The 20,351-nt window shown below is 40.8% G+C and overlaps 1 protein-coding gene across 2 annotated transcripts in view; it reads right to left on the reverse strand.

Moving 5' to 3' along the window:
* MPHOSPH8 (M-phase phosphoprotein 8) overlaps window positions 1–20,026 on the reverse strand; it is a 66,352-nt gene extending 46,326 nt beyond the window's left edge. For both annotated transcript variants that reach the window (XM_037799952.1, XM_037799951.1), the window contains exon 1: window positions 19,698–20,026. In XM_037799952.1, coding sequence (XP_037655880.1) covers window positions 19,698–19,919 — 222 coding nt within the window. In that variant the 5' untranslated portion in view covers window positions 19,920–20,026. The remainder of the gene's footprint in view (window positions 1–19,697) is intronic.
* Between the last annotated feature and the right edge of the window lie 325 nt (window positions 20,027–20,351).

A 20,351-nucleotide genomic window follows, 5' to 3' on the forward strand; every position in this document is an offset into this window, starting at 1 on the left:
CAGTAGGGGTCACAGAGCCCTGTGATTTGCTGATCCTAGAGCCAGGGTGGGGAAGCCAGTTCCAGCCCAGAGCAAACTTCCCAGCCTGGCAGGGCATGACAGGGACCCTGTCCAGAGCAGTAGGTGGGTGTGGCCACAGACCCTCCCACCTCTGTTCCTGCATCTCTGGCACCATGCCATCCAATTCCCAAGGCCAGAGCCAGCTAATGTTGTTAACCTGCCGCTGCCACTGCCACTGCAGCCACCCACCACCACCCCCGGCCCAGCCTCACCCTCTAGCCTGGCCATTGCCACAGCTCCTGCAGCAGTTTCCCCAGGCACATGTCAAGTAGATCAGATTGAGAAGAATGTCATCAACTGTGCCAGTTTGAATGTATTATGTACCCCCAAATGCCATTATCTTTGATGTAATCTTGTGTGGGTGGACCTATCAGTGTTAACTAGATTGTAATTCTTTGAGTGTTTCCATGGAGATGCACCCCACCCAACTGTGGGTGATGACTCTGACTGGATAATTTCCAAGGAGGTGTTGGCCTGCCCATTGGGTGGGTCTGAATTCAATTACTGGCGCACTATATAAGATCAGACAGAAGGAGCAAGCTTGCTACAGCCAAGAGGGACACTTTGAAGAAAGCACAGGAGCTGCAGACGAGAGACAGTTTGAAGACGGCCATTGAAAGCAGACTCTTGCTCCACAGAAGCTGAGAGAGGACAAATACTACAAGTGCAACTAAGAGTGACATTTTTGAGGAACTGCAGCCTAGAGAGGAACATCCTGGGAGAAAGCCATTTTGAAACCAGAACTTTGGAGCTGATATGCCTTCCAGCCACGTGCCTTCCCAGCTAACAGAGGTTTTCCGGACACTATTGGTCATCCTCTAGTGAAGGTACCCAAACTGCTGATGTGTTACCTTGGACACTTTATGGCCTTTAGACTCTAACTGTGTAACCAAATAAACCCCCTTTTATAAAAGCCAATGTATCCCTGGTGTTTTGCATCCCAGAAGCATTAGCAAACTAGAACATCAATGATGACTACAAGGGCAACACCCAGGTCCTGGCACTGGGCATCAATGGCAAAGTTTTGTAGATTTTCAAGAAGAAGATGCAGGAGAACTTTGCCCCTAAAAATGCTTCAGGACTTCACCAGGGCTTGTAGGAAAGCGAAGCTGCACTGGCAGGCCTCCCAGGGACCATACATCATACAGATTGCGGACATCTACTAGAATCTGTATGCTGGGAGGAAGTGCCTGCAGATTGTCAAGGAGTGTGTGGATGGCAGAGAACTCTTTAGCTGAATCTAGGATGAGACCAAGTGTTCACCGAAAGAGAGGCATTAGAAATCCTGAAGAGCATTGGTGAGCCATCCAGTATTTGCACTCAATCAACACTGCTCATCAGGATGTCAAGCCTGAGAATCTTTTATACACCTCTAAAAGGTGCAACACCATTCTGAAACCCACCGATTCCGGCTTTGCCAAGGAAACAACTATCTAAAACTCTGTGACCACTCATTGTTATATGCCACTCTACATGGCTCTGGAAGTGCTGTGCCCAGAGAAGTATGACATTATCCTATGACATGTGGTCTCTGGGTGTCGTCACGTACATCTTGCTCTGTGGGGCCCATTCTACTCCATGACCTCACTATCTCTCTGGGCATGAAGAGCTGCACCTGAATGGACCAGTATGAATTCCCCAACCTAGAATGATCAGAAGTAGCAGGAGAGGAAATGAAGATGCTCATCTGGAACCTGCTGAAAACACAGTCCACTCAGAGAATGACCTTCACGGAGTTTACGAACCACTGCTGGCTTATACAATCAACGAATGTCCCCTAAACCCACTGCACATCAGCTGGGCCTTGCAGGAGGACAAGGATTTCAAAGAGAAGAATAGTGCCTTAGCCAAAATGAATGTTGACTATGAGCAAATCAAGATAAAAAAGACTGAAGATGCATCCAACCTTCTGCCCCTGAACGGGCACCAGAGACTGCAACCCTTGCTCACTGAGCCACTGAGTACCCTCCTGTCCCACTGGATGAAAAACAGTAACTTTCTACATGAATATAATTTTTAAAAGAAGAGACACAGACCTGTCCACTTATGCTTCTCTTCCTCCTTAGCTGCATGGAGCCCATCACTTGCCTTGGTTCTGGCCAACCCTGGAGAGGCTGCAGGGTTGGGAAGGTAAGGAGAGAAGGGAACCAAGATGCTCTTGAGCTTGTGCTCATTTTGCAGTTTTATCAGTAATGTGACTTCCAGTTTTTATGAAACCTCTTTTAACTGTCCTTTTTTCCACTCCTCCTCCTTTTGCCCAAACTCCTTTCTCCCAGGATACTGCAAAGGTTTGGGGTTTGTTAAAGGGTGTTGTTTGTGGAAACTGTTACAGAGAATGACCCTGTGTTGTCATATCTGCCCTCCTTGTTTCCCCACTACAGCCTGAGGTGCTGGCTGAAGTGTTCCGGGAGTTCAAGGCCATGGAGGGCAGGGGCTAGGATGCTGCCCACCTCCTGCACTTGGAACCCTCAGACATCACCAGTGTGCCGAGCAGACAGGAGTGTGTATGTTTATGTGTGTGTATGTGTGTGTGTGCCTGGAGCCGTGCAGGCGGAGCTGGGGTAGGCAGGGCTGCAGGAGGGGCCCTGCTGTGGCTCAAGAACCTTTTCTTTCCTTAGGCCTGACCTACCCATGTTGGGCCTGCAGAAGTGCCTGGGAAGCCCATCCGGATTTTGAACCAGGCCCTCTGTGGCCTGTCTCTGCTAGCTGGATTCCAAGAGGTACAGAGGAGTGACTTAGGCACTGGCACAATAATCTGGAAGACCGGATCCCCACTTCTATCCACTTAGGGTTGGTCCTCCATCCCCTGAGGTACTGATCTACTGGGAAACCTCTCTAATTCCCATTATGATCAACCCATTGTTTATCTTTCTTAAATTTTTTGCCTTTCTCAATGTGCTGCCTCTCAGCTTACCTGGGTGAGCCTGGGCTTTTTACATTTCCTAGGTCTCTCCTGGACTCTGGAGACATTCACCAGCTACCCCTATTGGACAAAGGCAGTACCACTTTTATGGTTCCCCTCTCAGATTTCCATTGTGTGGCCAGGGTGGGGGTGGGGTGGGGGGGGTGGGGTGTCTTCTCACCAAAGATGTCCTGACTTTGCCTTTCTCATTAGCAACTTCATGGCCCACCCCCTAAACAAACAAACAAACAAACAAACAAACCCAACAACTCAGCTTCACATGTTCAGGCCAGTGTGAGGAAGGTGGGCCCTCCCTCAAGTGAATGAGAAGGCACATGGGGGAAGGCTCTCTGTGCTATGGTCCCTCCCATGTTCCCCCTTCCCTTTGGAGAGAGGGGATGGCAGTAATACTTTAGCTTTCATATTCTTCAAGGGCAGGGTGGTGAGGGGAACCCAGGGTCTTCTCTGGACACAGGAGAAGGACAAAGAATGCCTGAGGCACCTCCCTTGTCTCTGATGGTTTGTCTAGCACTCAGATTGTTGTAAACGGTTGTTGTTTTGTATGATCCAAACTGTCTTTACTAAACAGATTCACAATAGTTGGGGGAAAAAAAGAGAGCTTAAAACATTCACAGATAAACACAAACTGAGAGTTTGTTACCAAAACACGTGCCCTACAAGAATTACTGAAGGGAATTCTGGAATTGAAAGGAAAAGACAGGAGAGAGTGGCTTGGAACAGCATGAAGAAATGAAGACCTTCGGTAAAGGTAACTAAATGGGTAAATGCAAAAACCAATAGTATTGTATCCTTAATATATAGCTCTATTCTTTAATTCCAACAAGAGTAAGAAGTCATATTTCCTGATAATGAACAAGCACAATATAAAGAGGTAACGTGGGACAAAACTCTAGAGCGGGAACAGAGAACATGTATGCTACTGAAGTTAAGTTGGTAACTTTTCAAATTAGTATATTATAGACATAGATTGTGTAATACAAACCCCAAGGTAACCACAAAGACCATTTATCTTGGGACAGAATGTATATTATATGAAATTAGGAATCCACTACTAATAAATCAGGCTCTCAACTTCAGGCTTGCTCTTGCGAAACTTAGGGCTGTAAATGGGAGGCTAAGCCTTCCTATAATTATGTCAAAGAGGCACACGCAGAGAACCTCTTTTGTTGCTCAGATGTGACTTTCTCTCTCTAAGCCCAACTTGGCAAAGAAATTCATTGCCTCCCCCACCCCCCCCCGCCACACACACACACAAACATGTGGGACATGACTTCAGGAGAGTGAATCTCCCTGGGAATTTGGGACATGACTCCCAGGAATGAGCCTGGCCCTGGCAGCAAGGGAATGAAAATGCCTACTTGACCAAAAGGAGAAAAACAAAGGTAACAAAATAAGGTTGCAATGGCTAAGAGATCTCACATATAGTCGAGAGGCTATCCTGGAGGTTTCTGTTATGTAAGCTCCAGCTAGATATCAAAAATGGCCACAGTATGCCATGCCCTTACCATCAGTAGTCCCGAAATACCTAAGTCCCTATCTGAGATTCTATAAAAGTTTCACCCACTAAGTTTATCTTTCAGAAACTTAAATCCACCAGAGTGTTGCTATGCCAGACAAGTCCTAAAACCCAGAGGCAACAGCCTCTTTAAAAACAACAATCAGATGCAGCCCCCTTCCTCATACTGTCAACACCCCCTTTCAATATGAACAAGCTAAGCTGGTCACTGGCTAGATACCCCTGAAGATTGAGAAGGGGTAGCAACAGACAAGATAGTATTTAATAAAGGATAATGAATACTGAAACTTTATATAAATATATATATATTAGATGCTAGGGTATTAGAACACTAGAAGGAAATAACTGAAATGGCAGAACTGTAAACTATAACATTCTCTGAAATTTGCTCTATAGCTATTCATTGAATTGTGCTTTGAAAGTTTTCACCTTTCTGTATATAGCCTATACTTGATAAAAAGGAAAGAACTGAAACTGTGGAACTGTAATCCACAACATTCTTTGAAATTTGCTCTCTAATTACTTGTTAAAACGTACTTTGAAAGTTATCACTGTTATGTACATATGTTCAAGTTCACAATTTAAAAAATGCATTTAAAATATACAGAAACAGAAATGACAAAGGAATCAGTCAGATATATAGCATAAGATCAACTATACAGAAAAGGAGGCTGCAATAAAGGAAGAGAAAGACAAAAGAGATATAGCATATAAAACCAAGGACAAAATGGCTGAATTAAGTACTGCTTTTATACGAGTAACACTGAATGTTAATGGATTAAGCTCCCCAATCAAAAGACATAGACTGGCAGAATGGATTAAAAAACACAAACCAGCTATATGCTGTTTACAAGAGACTCACCTTTTTTTTTTTTTAATCTTCATTTTATTGAGATATATTCACATACCATGCAGTCATACAAAACAAATCATACATTGATTGTTCACAGTACCATTACATAGTTGTACATTCATCACCTAAATCAATCCCTGACACCTTCATTAGCACACACACAAAAATAATAAGAATAATAATTAAAGTGAAAAAGAGCAATTGAAGTAAAAAAGAACACTGGGTACCTTTGTCTGTTTGTTTCTTTGTTTCCCTCCCCTATTTTTCTACTCATCCATCCATCAACTAGACAAAGTGGAGTGTGGTCCTTATGGCTTTCCCAATCCCACTGTCACCCCTCATAAGCTACATTTTTATACAATTGTCTTCGAGATTCATGGGTTCTGGGTTGTAGTTTGATACTTTCAGGTACCCACCACCAGCTACCCCAATTCTTCAGAACCTAAAAAGGGTTGTCTAAATTGTGTGTAAGAGTGCCCACCAGAGTGACCTCTAGGCTCCTTTTGGAATCTCTCTGCCACTGAAGCTTATATCATTTCCTTTCACATCCCCCTTTTGGTCAAGAAGATGTTCTCCGTCCCACGATGCCAGGTCTACATTCCTCCCCAGGAGTCATATTCCACGTTGCCAGGGAGATTCACACACCTGGGTGTCTGATCCCAAGTAGGGGGGAGGGCAGTGATTTCACCTTTCAAGTTGGCTTAGGTAGAGAGAGAGGGCCACATCTGAGCAACAAAGAGGCATTCGGGAGGAGGCTCTTAGGCACAATTATAGGGAGGCCTAGCCTCTCCTTTGCAGCAACCGTCTTCCCAAGGGTAGAACCTACGGTAGAGGGCTCAACCCATCAAACCAGCAGTCCCCTATGTCTGTGGTCATGTTAGTAACCATTGAGGTGGGGTAGGCCAATACCCCTGCATTCTCCACAGGCTCCTCAAGGGGGTACTACATATTTTTTTCCTTTTTTTTTTTTTTTAACCTTCTTTTCCTTTTTAAATCAACTGTACGGAAAAAAAAACAAAAAACAAAAAACAAAAAAGAAAAACATACAGTAAAAGAACATTTCAAAGAGACCATAACAAGGGAGTAAGAAAAAGACAACTAACCTAAGATAACTGCTTTACTTCCAACCTGTTCGTACTTTACCCCAAGAAAGTTACATAATATAGCAACATTTCTGTGAACTTGTTCCTACTATATCCATCAGAAATTAACAGACCATAGTCATTCCTGGGCATCCCCAGAACGTTAAATAGCATATCTGTTCTTCTTGGATTACTGTTCCCCCTTCCTTAATTGTTCTCTATTGCTAGTTCCCCTACATTCTACATTATAAACCATTTGTTTTACATTTTTCAAAGTTCACGTTAGTGGTAGCATATAATATTTCTCTTTCTGTGCCTGGCTTATTTCGCTCAGCATTATGTCTTCAAGGTTCATCCATGTTGTCATATGTTTCACGAGGTCGTTCCTTCTTACTGCCGTGTAGTATTCCATTGTGTGTATATACCACATTTTATTTATCCACTCATCTGTTGAAGGACATTTGGTTGTTTCCATCTCTTGGCAATTGTGAATAATGCTGCTATGAACACTGGCGTGCAGATATCTGTTCATGTCACTGCTTTCCGATCTTCCGGGTATATACCGAGAAGTGCAATAGCTGGATTGAATGGTAACTCTATTTCTAGTTTTCTAAGGAACTGCCAGACTGACTTCCAGAGTGGCTGAACCATTATACAGTCCCACCAATAATGAATAAGAGTTCCAATTTCTCCACATCCTCTCCAGTATTTGTAGTTTCCTGTTTGTTTAATGGCAGCCGCTCTAATCGGTGTTAGATGGTATCTCATTGTGGTCTTAATTTGCATCTCTCTAATAGCTAGTGAAGCTGAACATTTTTTCATGTGTTTCTTGGCCATTTGTATTTCCTCTTCAGAGAACTGTCTTTTCATATCTTTTACCCATTTTATAATTGGGCTGTCCATACTACTGTCATTGAGTTGTAGGATTTCTTTATATATGCAAGATATCAGTCTTTTGTCAGATACATGGTTTCCAAAAATTTTTTCCCATTGAGTTGGCTGCCTCTTTACCTTTTTGAGAAATTCCTTTGAGGTGCAGAAACTTCTAAGCTTGAGGAGTTCCCATTTATCTATTTTCTCTTTTGTTGCTTGTGCTTTGGGTATAAAGTCTAGGAAGTGGCCGCCTAATACAAGGTCTTGAAGATGTTTTCCTACATTATCTTCTAGGAGTTTTATGGTACTTTCTTTTATACTGAGATCTTTGGTCCATTTTGAGTTAATTTTTGTGTAGGGTGTGAGGTAGGGGGTCCTCCTTCATTCTTTTGGATATGGATATCCAACTCTCCCAGCCCCATTTGTTGAATAGACCATTATGACTCAGTTCAGTGACTTTGGGGGCCTTATCAAAGATCAGTCGGCCATAGATCTGAGGGTCTATGTCCGAATTCTCAATTCGATTCCATTGATCTATATGTCTGTCTTTGTGCCAGTACCATGCTGTTTTGACAACTGTGGCTTTATAATAAGCTTCTAAGTCAGGGAGTGTAAGTCCTCCCACTTCGTTTTTCTTTTTTAGAGTGTCTTTAGCAATTTGAGGCATCTTCCCTTTCCAAATAAATTTGATAACTAGCTTTTCCAAGTGTGCAAAGTAGGTTGTCGGAATTTTGACTGGGAGTGCATTGAATCTGTAGATGAGTTTGGGTAGAATTGACATCTTAATGACATTCAGCCTTCCTATCCATGAACATGGAGTATTTTTCCATCTTTTAAGGTCCCCTTCTATTTCTTTTAGTAGAGTTACGTAGTTTTCTTTGTGTAGGTCTTTTATATCTTTGATTAAGTTTATTCCTAGGTACTTGATTTTTTTAGTTGCTATTGAAAATGGTATCTTTTTCTTGAGTGTCTCTTCAATTTGTTCATTTCTAGCATATAGAAACATTACTGACTTATGTGCATTAATCTTGTATCCCGCTACTTTGCTAAATTTGTTTATTAGCTCTAGTAGCTGTATTGTCAATTTCTCAGGGTTTTCCAGATATAAGATCATATCATCTGCAAACAATGACAGTTTTACTTCTTCTTTTCCAATTTGGATGCCTTTTATTTCTTTGTCTTGCCGGATTGCCCTGGCTAGCACTTGCAGCACAATGTTGAATAACAGTGGTGACAGTGGGCATCCTTGTCTTGTTCCTGATTTTAGAGGAGAGGCTTTCAGTCTCTCACCATTGAGTACTATGCTGGCTGTGGGTTTTTCATATATGCTCTTTATCATGTTGAGGAAGTTTCCTTCAATTCCTACCTTTTGAAGTGTTTTTATCAAAAACGGATGTTGGATTTTGTCAAATGCTTTTTTCAGCATCTACTGAGATGATCATTTGATTTTTCCCTTTTGAATTTTTAATGTGTTGTAATACATTGATTGATTTTCTTATGTTGAACCATCCTTGCATGCCTGGAATGAACCCCACTTGGTCATGGTGTATGATTTTTTTAATGTGTCTTTGGATTCGATTTGCAAGAATTTTGTTGAGGATTTTTGCATCTATATTCCTTAGGGAGACTGGCCGGTAGTTTTCCTTTTTTGTAGCATCTTTGCCCGGTTTTGGTACTAGATTGATGTTAGCTTCATAAAATGAGTTAGGTAGTGTTCCATTTTCTTCAATGTTTTGAAAGAGTTTGAGTAAGATTGGTGTCAGTTCTTTCTGGAAAGTTTGGTAGAATTCCCCTGTGAAGCCATCTGGCCCTGGGCATTTATTTGTGGGAAGATTTTTGATGACATCTCTGCTTGTGATGGGTTGATTGAGGTCTTCTATTTCTTCTCTGGTCAGTCTAGGTTGTTCATATGTTTCCAGGAAATTGTCCATTTCCTCTACATTATCCAGTTTGTTGCCATACAGTTGTTCATAGTATCCTCTCATAATTTATTTAATTTCTTCAGGATCTGCAGTTATGTCACCTTTTTCATTCATTATTTTGTTTATATGGGTCTTCTCTCTTTTTGATTTTGTCAGTCTAGCTAGGGGCTTGTCAATCTTGTTGATCTTCTCAAAGAACCAACTTTTGGTGATATTTATCCTGTCTATTGTTTTTTTGTTCTCTATGTCATTTATTTCTGCTTTAATCCTTGTTATTTCTTTTCTTGTACTTGGTTTAGGATTGGTTTGCTGTTCATTTTCTAGCTTCTTCAGTTGATCCATTAGTTCTTTGATTTTGGCTCTTTCTTCCTTTTTAATATATGCGTTTAGTGCTATAAATTTCCCCCTTAGCACTGCTTTTGCTACATCCCATAGGTTTTGGTATGTTGTGTTCTCATTTTCATTCGTCTCTATATATTTAGCAATTTCTCTTGCTATTTCTTCTTTAACCCACTGATTGTTTAGGAGTGTGTTGTTTAACCTCCAGGTATTTGTGAATTTTCTAAGTCTCTGACGGTTATTGACTTCTAATTGTATTCCATTGTGGTCAGAGAATGTGCTTTGAATAATTTCAATCTTTTTAAATTTACTGAGGCTTGTTACAAGAGACTCACCTTTGACCTAAGGACACAAATATGTTGCAAGTCAAAGGATGGAAAAAGATAATCCATGCAAATAGTAATCAAAAGTGAGCTGGGGTAGCTATACTAGTAGCAGAAAAAATAGACTTTAAGTTAAAAGCTGTTACAAGAGACAAAGAAGGACAATATGGATTAACATAAGGGACAACCCACCAAGAAGAAATAACAATCATAAATATTAAGCACCTAACCACGGTGCCCTAAGTACATGAGGTAAATACAGGCAAAACTGAATGGAGAAATAGACACCTTTACAACAATAGTTAGAGACTTCAGTACACCAGTCTCATCATGTTCTAGTTTGCTAATGCTGCCAGAATGCAAAACACCAGAGATGGATTGGCTTTTATAAAAGGGGGTTTATTTGGTTACACAGTTACAGTCTTAAGGCCATAAAGTGTCCAAGGTAACACATCAACAATCGGGTACCTTCACTGGAGGATGGCCAATGGTGTCCGTAAAACCTCGGTTAGCTAGGAAGGCACGTGGCTGGTGTGTGCTCCAAAGTTCTGGTTTCAAAATGGCTTTCTCCCAGGACGTTCCTCTCTAGGCTGCAGTTCCTCAAAAATGTCACTCTTAGTTGCACTTGGAGTATTTGTCCTTTCTAAGCTTCTCTGGAGCAAGAGTCTGCTTTCAACAGCTGTCCTCAAAATGTCTCTCATCTGCAGCTCATGTGCTTTCTTCAAATGTCCCTCTTGGCTGCAGCTCCTCTTCAAAATGCCACTCTCAGCTGCACTGCACTGAGTTCCTTCTGTTTGTCAGTGCATTTATATGGCTCCACCGATCAAGGCCCACCCTGAATGGGTGGGGCCACACTTCCATGCAAATATCTCATCAGAGTTATTCCTTACAGATGGGTGAGGTGCATTTCCATGCAAACAACCTAATCCAAACGTTCCAACTTAATCCCCACTAATATGTCTGCCCCACAAGATTGCATCGAAGCATATAGCTTTTTCTGAGGGACATAATACATTCAAACCAGCACACATCATTATATAGAACATTTAGACAGAAGATAATAAGGAAGCAGAGAACTTGAAATAATATGATAAATGAACTAGATCTAAAAGAGAAATACAGAACACTGCACCCACAAACAGCAGAATAAACATTCTTCAAGTGCACACAGATCTTTCTCTGGGACAGACCACGTGTTGGGTCACAAAACAAGTCTTAGTAGATTTAAAAATGCTGAAATTACATAAAGCATCATCTCTGACCATAATGGAATGAAGCTAGAAATCAGTACAGGCAACGAACTGGAAAATCCACAAATACATGGAAGTTAGCATGCTCTTAAACAATCAGTGGGTCAAGGAAGAAATCACAAGAGAAATCACTAAATATCTTGAGATGAATGAAAATGAGAACACAACATATCAAAAGTTATGGAATGCAGGGAAGGCAGTGTCAGGAGGGAAATTTATAGCCCTAAATGCTTACATTATTTAAAAAAAAAAAAAAAAAAAAAAAAGCAAAAACCAAAGACCTGGCTATAGGAACTATAGCTGAAGAACTATAAAAAGAACAGCAAACACTCCAAGAAGAATTAAACTCAAAGCAAAAGGATGGAAAAAGATAATCCATGCAAATAGTAACTAAAAGAGAGCTGGGGTAGCTATACTAATATCAGAAAAAAACAGACTTTAAGTCAAAAGCTGTTACAAGAGACAAAGAAGGACACTATATATTAATATAAGGGACAAACTCTTCCAAAAAATTGAAGAGGAAAGAACACTTCCCAATTTATTCTATGAGGTCAACATCAATCTCATACCAAAGCCAGGTACAGATACTACAAGAAAAGAAAATTACCCACCATTTTCTCTTATGAATATAGATGCAAAAAACCTCAACAAAATACTAGCAAACTGAATCCACCAATATGTTAAAAGAATTATATACCATGATCAAGTGGGATTTATCCCTGGTATGCAAGGGTGGTTCAACATAAGAAAATCCATTAATGCAATACACCACACTAACAAAGAACAAAAACCACATAATCATCTGAATTGATACAGAAAAGGCATTTGACAAAATTCAGCATTCTTCCTTGATAAAAACACTTAGAAAAATAGGGACAGAAGGAAACTTCCTCAAAATGATAAATGGCATAAACGAAAAAACCCACTGCTAACATCATATTCAATGGTGAAAGACTGAAAGCTTTCCCCACTGTCACCACTGTTATTCAACATTGTACTGGAAGTTCTAACCAGAGCAGTTAGGCGGGGAAAAAAAAAGGCATCCAAATTGGAAAGAAAGAAGTAAAACTTTCCTATTTGCAGATGACATGATCCCTATGCATATAAAGTCCCAAAAAATCTGTAACAAAGCTATTAAAGCTAATAAACGAATTTAGCAAAGCGGCAGGGTACAGATTAACACACAAAAATCAGTACTCTCTGTACACACTAGGACTGAACAATATGAGGAAATAAAGAAAAAAATTCCATTCATAATAGCAACTAAAATAATCAAATGTCTAGAAATAAACTTAGCCCAGGATGTCAAGGACTTCTACATGGAAGACTATAAAACTTTGCTAAAATAAATCAGAGAAGATCTAAATAAATGGAAGGCCACCCCATGCTCATGGATTAGAAAACTAAATACTGTTAAGACGTCATTTCTACCCAAAATGATTTACAGATTCAATACAATCCCAACTAAAATTCCAATGGCATACTTGGCAGAAATGGAAAATCTAATCATCAAATTTATTTGGAAGGGTAAGGGGCCCTAAACAGCAAAACCATCTTGAAAAAGAAGAACAAAGTCGGAAGACTTACAGTTCCTGACTTTAAAGCTTATTACACAGCTACAGTGGTCAAAGCAGCATGGTACTGGCATAACGACAACTACACAGGCCAATGGAATCTGAGAGTTCAGAAGTAGACCATCTATGGCGAAATGATATTTGACAAAGCTGCCAAGTCCACTCATTGGGAAAGAATAGTCTCTTCAACAAATGGTGCTGGAAAACCGGAATCCACATGCAAAAGAATGGCAGGCCCCTATTTCCGCCATTAGACCATACACAAAAGTTAACTCAAAATGGATCAAAGACCAAATATAAGAACCAGGAGTACAAAACTCCAAGAAGAAAATTTAGGGAAGCACCTTCAGGATCTTGCGTAGGCAATGGGTTCTTAAGTGTTAACACCGAAAACAACAAAAGAAAAAAAACAGATAAATGAGACCTCATCAAAATTAAAAGCTTTTGTGCCTCAAAGGGCTTTATCACATGTATATAACCCACAGTCAAGTGCTCAGAAAATGGATTGACAGGTGGGTAGGTGAAATGATATGGTAAATGGGACAAAATGTTAAAATTGGTGATCTGAGTATTTAGGTGGGGGATAGGGTTATGTTGGAGTTCTCTATATAGGGCTTCTATTATTTTTGTAATGGTCCCGTAAGTTTGGAAGTATTTCAAAATAAAGTTTTTTTTTTTTTAAAAAAGGACTTTATCATGAAAAAGACAACCTACTCAATGGGAGAAAATATTTGGAAACCACATATCTGATAAAGGTCTAATATCCAGTTTATATAAACAAACCATACAACTCAACAGTAAGAAGACAACCCAATTAAAAATGCGGAAAAGACTTGAATAGACATTTCTCCAAAGGGAATATACAAATAGCTAAAAAGCATATGAAAAGATGCTCAACATCATTAGCTATTAAGGAAATGCAAAACAAAACCACTATGAAATTTCATACCCACGAGAATGTCTACTATTAAAATTAATCTCTTTAATAGCTTTGTTGCAGATTTTTGGGGACTTTATATACATAGGGATCATGTCATGTATTAGGATCTGACACAGTGCCTGCCACACAGCAGTTGATCAAAAAATACCTGCTGAACAAACAAACAAAAAATTTAACACAAGGTAGATGACAAATGCAAAGTAACAGACAATAAAAAGAATAGGATATAGAGACCTCTGTAGCGCCCTTCAGTCACTTAATACCTATCTACTAAAACAGAGTACTTTTCTATTGGCTATCCTGCCATCCTCTTCCCCCTAACTTCAGCCTCCAGCCAACAGTTCATTCACTCATTTAATAATCTTTTATATACTAAGCAGTTACTGCATGATATGCACCGGACTAAGTACCAGTGATACAAAGATTAATAAAAATCATACTCCCTGTATAAAAGGAGTCCACAATCTAGCAGAAGAGTCTAACATATAAAGAACCATAATGCCTTCAATGCTAAAACAGAGGTCTATGCAAAGTGTTGTAAGGGCATAAATGAGGAAGCACCTCACTCTACAGGGCTCAGAGTCAAAAAAGGTTTTCACATCCCCTATTAATATAGATGCAAAAACCCTCAATAAGATACTTGCAAATCAAATTCAGCAGCCATAACCAAGTGGGTTTCCCCCCCAGAATTCAAGGGTGGCTCAACTTAAGGAAATCAATGTAATACAAATTAATAGAATGAAGGAAAAAACCTATATAAAAATCTCAGTTGATACAAAAAGAGCATTTCATAATAAAAACTCAGAAAACCAGCAGTAGAAATTTTCTCTATCCAAAAAAGGTCATATATGATAAACCCACAGCTAACATTACACTCATTGGTTAAAGACTGAAAGCCTTTGCCCTAATCAGGAACAAGACAGAAATGCACAACATGGAAGCTGAATATGCAATCTGGAAGTCCTAGCCAAAGCAATTAGGCAAGAAAAAGGAAGTAAAAGGCATCAAATTAGAAAGGAAGAACCAAATTATCTCTTTTCACAGATGACATAATCTTATATTATGTCATATAATATAAGAAAACCCTAAGGAATTCACATAAAAAAACTTAGTGCTAATAAACTAATCCAGTAAATTTGCGAGGTACAAAACCAATGCAAAAACCAGTTGTATTTCTACAAACCAGCAACAATTTGAAAAAGAAATGAAGAGAATGATTCCATTTACAATCACATCTAGAAGAATAAAATGCCTAGGAATAAATTTAACCAAGGAGGTGAAAGACTTGTACACTGAAAACCACAAAACACTGAAAGAAATTTTAAAAGACTGAAATAAATGGAATCTTAATACATTGTTAAGATGTCAATACTACTTATAGCAATTTACAGATTCACTGCAATCCATATCAAAATTCCAGCAAACTTTTTTGCAGAAATGGTAAAACCAATTTTCAAACTCATATGGAATTGCAAGAGGCCCCAAACAGCCAAAACACTCATGAAAAGAGAATAAAGTTGGAGGACTCACACGTTCTGATTTCAAAACTTACAACGGGGAAAGAATATTCTCTTCAACAAATGGTGTTGGGAAAACTGGATGCAAAAGAATTAAAGTACACCCTTTTCTCACAGTATATAGAAAAATTAACTCAAAATGGAACAATTATTTAAATATAAGAGTGAAAACCATAAAATTTTTAGAAGAAAATGTAGGGGAAATATCGTCACAATTTTGTATTAGCCAATGGATTCTTAGAATTTACAACAAAAGCAGACGCAAAAAAAAAAGAACAGATAAATTAGACTTCATCGAATTAAAAACCTTTGTGGGACAATATAGGACATTATCAAGAAAGTGACGACAATATGCAGAATCGGAGAAATTAACTGCTAACCATATATCTCTGATAACCATTTCTCTGATAAATATTCGCACTCCAGTGCACTGCTGATAGGAATGTAAAATGGTGTAGCCCCGTTCCTCAGGAAGTTAAACAGAGAATTACCATATGACCCAGTGTTCTAGTTTGCTAATGCTGCCAGAATGCAAAACACCAGAAATGGATTGGCTTATATAAAGGGGGTTTATCTGGTTACACAGCTACAGTCTTAAGGCCATAAAGTGTCCAAAGCAAGACATCAACAACTGGGTGCCTTCACTGGAGGATGGCCAATGGTGTCTGGAAAACCTCTGTTAGCTGGGAAGGCACGTGGTTGACATCTGCTCCAAAGTTCTGGTTTCAAATGGGTTTCTCCCAGGACGTTCCTCTCTAGGCTGCAGTTCCTCAAAAATGTCACTCTCAGTTGCTCTTGGGGTGTTTGTCCTCTCTTAGCCTCTCCAGAGCAAGAGTCTGCTTTCAACAGCTGTCTTCAAACTGTCTCTCTTCTGCAGCTAATTTCTCAGCTTCTGAGCATTCTTCCAAGTGTCCTTCTGGCCGTAGCTCCTCTCCAAAATGTCACTCTCAGCTGCACTGAGTCCCTTCTGTTTGCCAGCTCATTTATATGGCCCCAGTGATTTAATTTAGACCCACCCAGAATGGGTGGGGTAACACCTCCATGGAAATTATCCAATCAGAGTCATCACCCACAGTTGGGTGGGGCACATCTCCATGAAAACACTTAAAGAATTACAATCTAATTAACACTGATAGGTCTGCCCACACAAGATTACATCAAAGATAATGGTGTTTGGGGGGACATAATACATTCAAACTGGCACACCCAGCAATTCCACTCCTAGGTATATACACAAAAGAACTGAAAACAGGCCCTCAAACAGACACTTGTGTGGCAGCATTATTCATAATAACCAAAAGGTGGTTAAAAACTAAATGTCATGAATGGACAGTTGCACACTGGTATTTATGGAGGCAGTATTCATGATTTGCAATAGGTGGAGGTGGCCTAAGTGTACACTGAGGAACAGAATGGTGAACTGTGGTGTACGCATACAATGGAATACTGAGCAACTATGAGGAGTGAAGCTGTGAGACATGCAATGAGGTGAATGGATCCTGTAGACAGCATGTTGAGTGAAGTATGCCAGAAACAAAGGCAAACACTATAATGTCTTAACCAGTATGGACTAACTACAATGTGGAAACTCAGAATTGAATCTTAGAGCATAACCTAACAGGGAAATGATTTCTGTATGGTCCCTAGATTGTAAACTCTTACAGCAGTCAAATCTATTCCTGAATCGTAATGGCTATCTCCAAACTCCGAGATGCTGATCCCTTAGTGTATAACCTGACTGGTCTCTGGAACACTGGGTATCTGTGTTACACCTGAAACTCAGAGCTAGAGTTCAGCAGATATGAATATCAGTATTAACGCATACAGTAACTGTTAAAAAACAAACAAACAAAAAGAAAAACGCTGAAATAGAGCCCAGACTTCAATTAGAGATATGAATAAAGCAGATATGGTTAAGACTAGAGCAAATTGGGCCAAAGGGTAAAGGCTGAAACTGACTGTGTGTTAAAACTTCAACTTCCATGTGAGACCAAGGGAAGAGATGTTGATTTGGTGTAGGAACCAAATTTTCTAAACAATATAACTTCTACAGTCAGTTTGTTCAAACGTCACAATTACATGGAACCTTGAATGGGCACTGAGCTATGGTAGGTCTGTACAGATTACAATGAAATAGCAACACATCCTAAAGTAATTTGGGTAGAGAATAAAAATATATATATCCGGGGCCCCCCTGAAGAGCTGGGGGAGGATGCAGAGGTGTTGGACTTCCTCACCTGGATTGTTGCAGATGTTCTCACAAACACTGGGGACTGACGGCTTGATGTGCTGAGCCCTCTGTCTTGGGGCTGGCCCCTATGAAGCTTGTTGTTGCTTATAACTGTGCCTAGGAGTCTCCCCTTGAGTGCATCTTTGTTGCTTAGATGTGGCCCCCTCTCTAAGCCACCTTGGCAGGTGATCTCACTGCCCTCCCCCCTACATGGGACCTGACTCCCAGGGGTGTAAATCTCCCTGGCAATGCAGGATATGACTCCCGGGGGTGAATCTGGACCCGGCATCGTGGGATTGAGAACACCTTCTTGACCAAAAGGGGGATGCGAAATGAAAAGAAATCTTCAATGGCTGGAAGATTTCAAATGGAGTTGAGAGGTCATTCTGGAGGTTATTCTTATATGTTATATAGATACCCCTTTTTAGTTTTTAGTGTATTGGAATAGCTAGAAGGAAATACCTGAAACTACCAAACTCCAACCCAGTAGCCTTGACTCTTGAAGATGACTGTATAACAATGAGGCTTACAAGGGGTGATGTGTGATTGTGAAAACCCTGTTGATCGCACTCCTTTTATCCAGTGTATGGATGGATGAGTAGTAAAAATGGGGACAAAACCTAAATGAAAAATGGGGTGGGACTGGGGGGGGGTATGATTTGGGTGTTTCTTTTTTATTTTTATTTTTTATTCTGATTCTGATTCTTCCTGGTGTAAGGAAAATGTTCAAAAATAGATTGGGATGATGAATGCACAACTATAAATGGTACTGTGAACAGCTGATTGTGCATCATGGATGACTGTATGGTATGTGTATATATCTCATTAAAACTGAATAAAAAAAAGAGACAAAAACAAAAAATGTTTTTTGTATACACACACACACACAATGTAATATTATTCGGTGGTAAAAGGGATGAATTTCTGATATGTGCTACAACATGAATGACCCTTAAAAACATCATGTTGGGTGAAATAAGCCAGGAACAAAAGGGCAAATCTTTTATGATTCCACTTATAAGAGGTATCTAAAATAGACAAATTCAGAGTCAGAAGATAGAACAGAGGTAACCACAGGATGGCGATTGGGAGAGAGGGGATAATGGTTATTGCTTAATGGGTACAAGAGTTTCTGCTTGGGATGATGAAAATGTGCTGGAAACATATTTATACAGCATTGTGAGTGCACTTAATGCCACTGACTTGTACACTTAACAACAGTTAAAATGCTTTGGTAATGGATGGTGGTGACGGTGACACAACAGTGTGAATGTAATTAACACCACTCAATTGTATAATTGAAAGTGGATAAAACGGGAAATTTTAGGCTGTATATGTGTTACAAGAATAAAAATACTGCCCCCAATGTTTAAAACGGTAACTTTTAAGTTATCTACAATTTAAAAAAAATAAAAAAATAAAATCAAAACTAAAAAAAAAAAGTTTTTAAAGGGAAATCAATTCTGCTGCCTTGAAAAACTGAATAAGATCCCCAGAAGGAGTGAAGAGAATAGTGCAGGCAGGAGAACGATGTCAAGACATGGTATGATGAAGAACTGCAAGTTTTAGCATATATCTAGAAATATATAATGCATAGGGGAGAGAGTTATGCTACTGCTTAGATACTGAAGACCTTTAAACCCCACAAAAGAGATTGGGATTTTATTCTGATGGCAAATGGGAATTCCTGAATATTTCGACCCAGAGAACTTATTATGATTTGGAAAAAAATATATAACGATGGTGTGGACAATGGACTATGAAGAGAAGCATTATTTCCGCTTTACCTCTTCCCAAAATATAACCGTGGCTCCAATCACGTATCCAAATATTGATGGCCACATAAATTGTTCAACAATTGTCTGCATTCACCTCACAAACCTTCACCTGTTAAGCCAAAACATTCCTTTAAAACTTCCTGAAATCTACCTTCACACACAAAGCCCAAAGAGCCCACTCAGAAATGCCATTCCACTTCCCTAGCGATTCGCATGCTTCAGTTTAGCCCAGACCGTAATATTCATTTTCCCTACTTACGTTATACATGTTATACATACACGTTATACATACTTTTTCCAGCTTGCGAATTCCGGGAGGAATTCCCTGCAGCCCTCCACAGAGCTCTCCACGCGGGAGAAGCTCAAAAACGTGTCTTCGAGGGATAGCGACCCTCCACGGCCTGTGCATCTTACCGCGCCCCCCACCCCCTCCACAGCCCAGTGGGGCCGCTCGCGCCACCTCAGCCTGCGGAGCGTGACGGAGCGGCGAGTTCCGCTCCCCAGGCCGCGCACTTACCCCCTCGGTCTTCATGTCCATGATCCTCTCCACCTCGAACACATCCTCGCCGTCTTCCTCGCTGTCCACGAAGACCTCCGCTCCCGTAATGGCTGCGCCCTTCTCTTCTCCCGTTGTTCCGACTCCTCCACCTTCCACTTCAGGAGACTCGCCACTGCCTTCGGCCTCGGACACAGGAACCGGAGCGACACTTACCTCTTCTGCGACTGGAGCCGTCGCCATCACGAGAGCACTTAAAGCGCCGGGGGAAAGCCGGCTGCCACATCCACCCCAAGAGGTTCCTCGCGGTCCTGGTCGACGCTCCTCCGCCTTGCCGAGGGGACGGGGCCATGCGTGGCTTTCACCAATGGCGAGGCCCGGGGCCTCGGAGTGACGCGCACCAGCAACCAATTACCGTCGAAGCGGACGCACCCGAGAGGCGTGGAACCCCGGAAGTGGGCGGGGCTTCTCGATTGGTAAGGAGAGCCATAGGAAACTGTTTCCGCAGGTCTCCTGCAGCGCCCGAGGGAGGACGGGCGTACTGGAGTCGCCAGGGGAGGGGGAGTGGGAGGGGCTACTGCAGTTCTCAACTGATGACACAGGAGGCGTCCTCGGGGGAATGGTCCGTCTAGGGGTTGAGGGAGGAGTGGATAGAGTCCCTAAGGGGAGTAGAAA

The sequence above is a fragment of the Choloepus didactylus genome, chromosome 12 (assembly GCF_015220235.1).
Source record: "Choloepus didactylus isolate mChoDid1 chromosome 12, mChoDid1.pri, whole genome shotgun sequence".
In the NCBI taxonomy this organism is placed as follows: domain Eukaryota; kingdom Metazoa; phylum Chordata; class Mammalia; order Pilosa; family Megalonychidae; genus Choloepus; species Choloepus didactylus.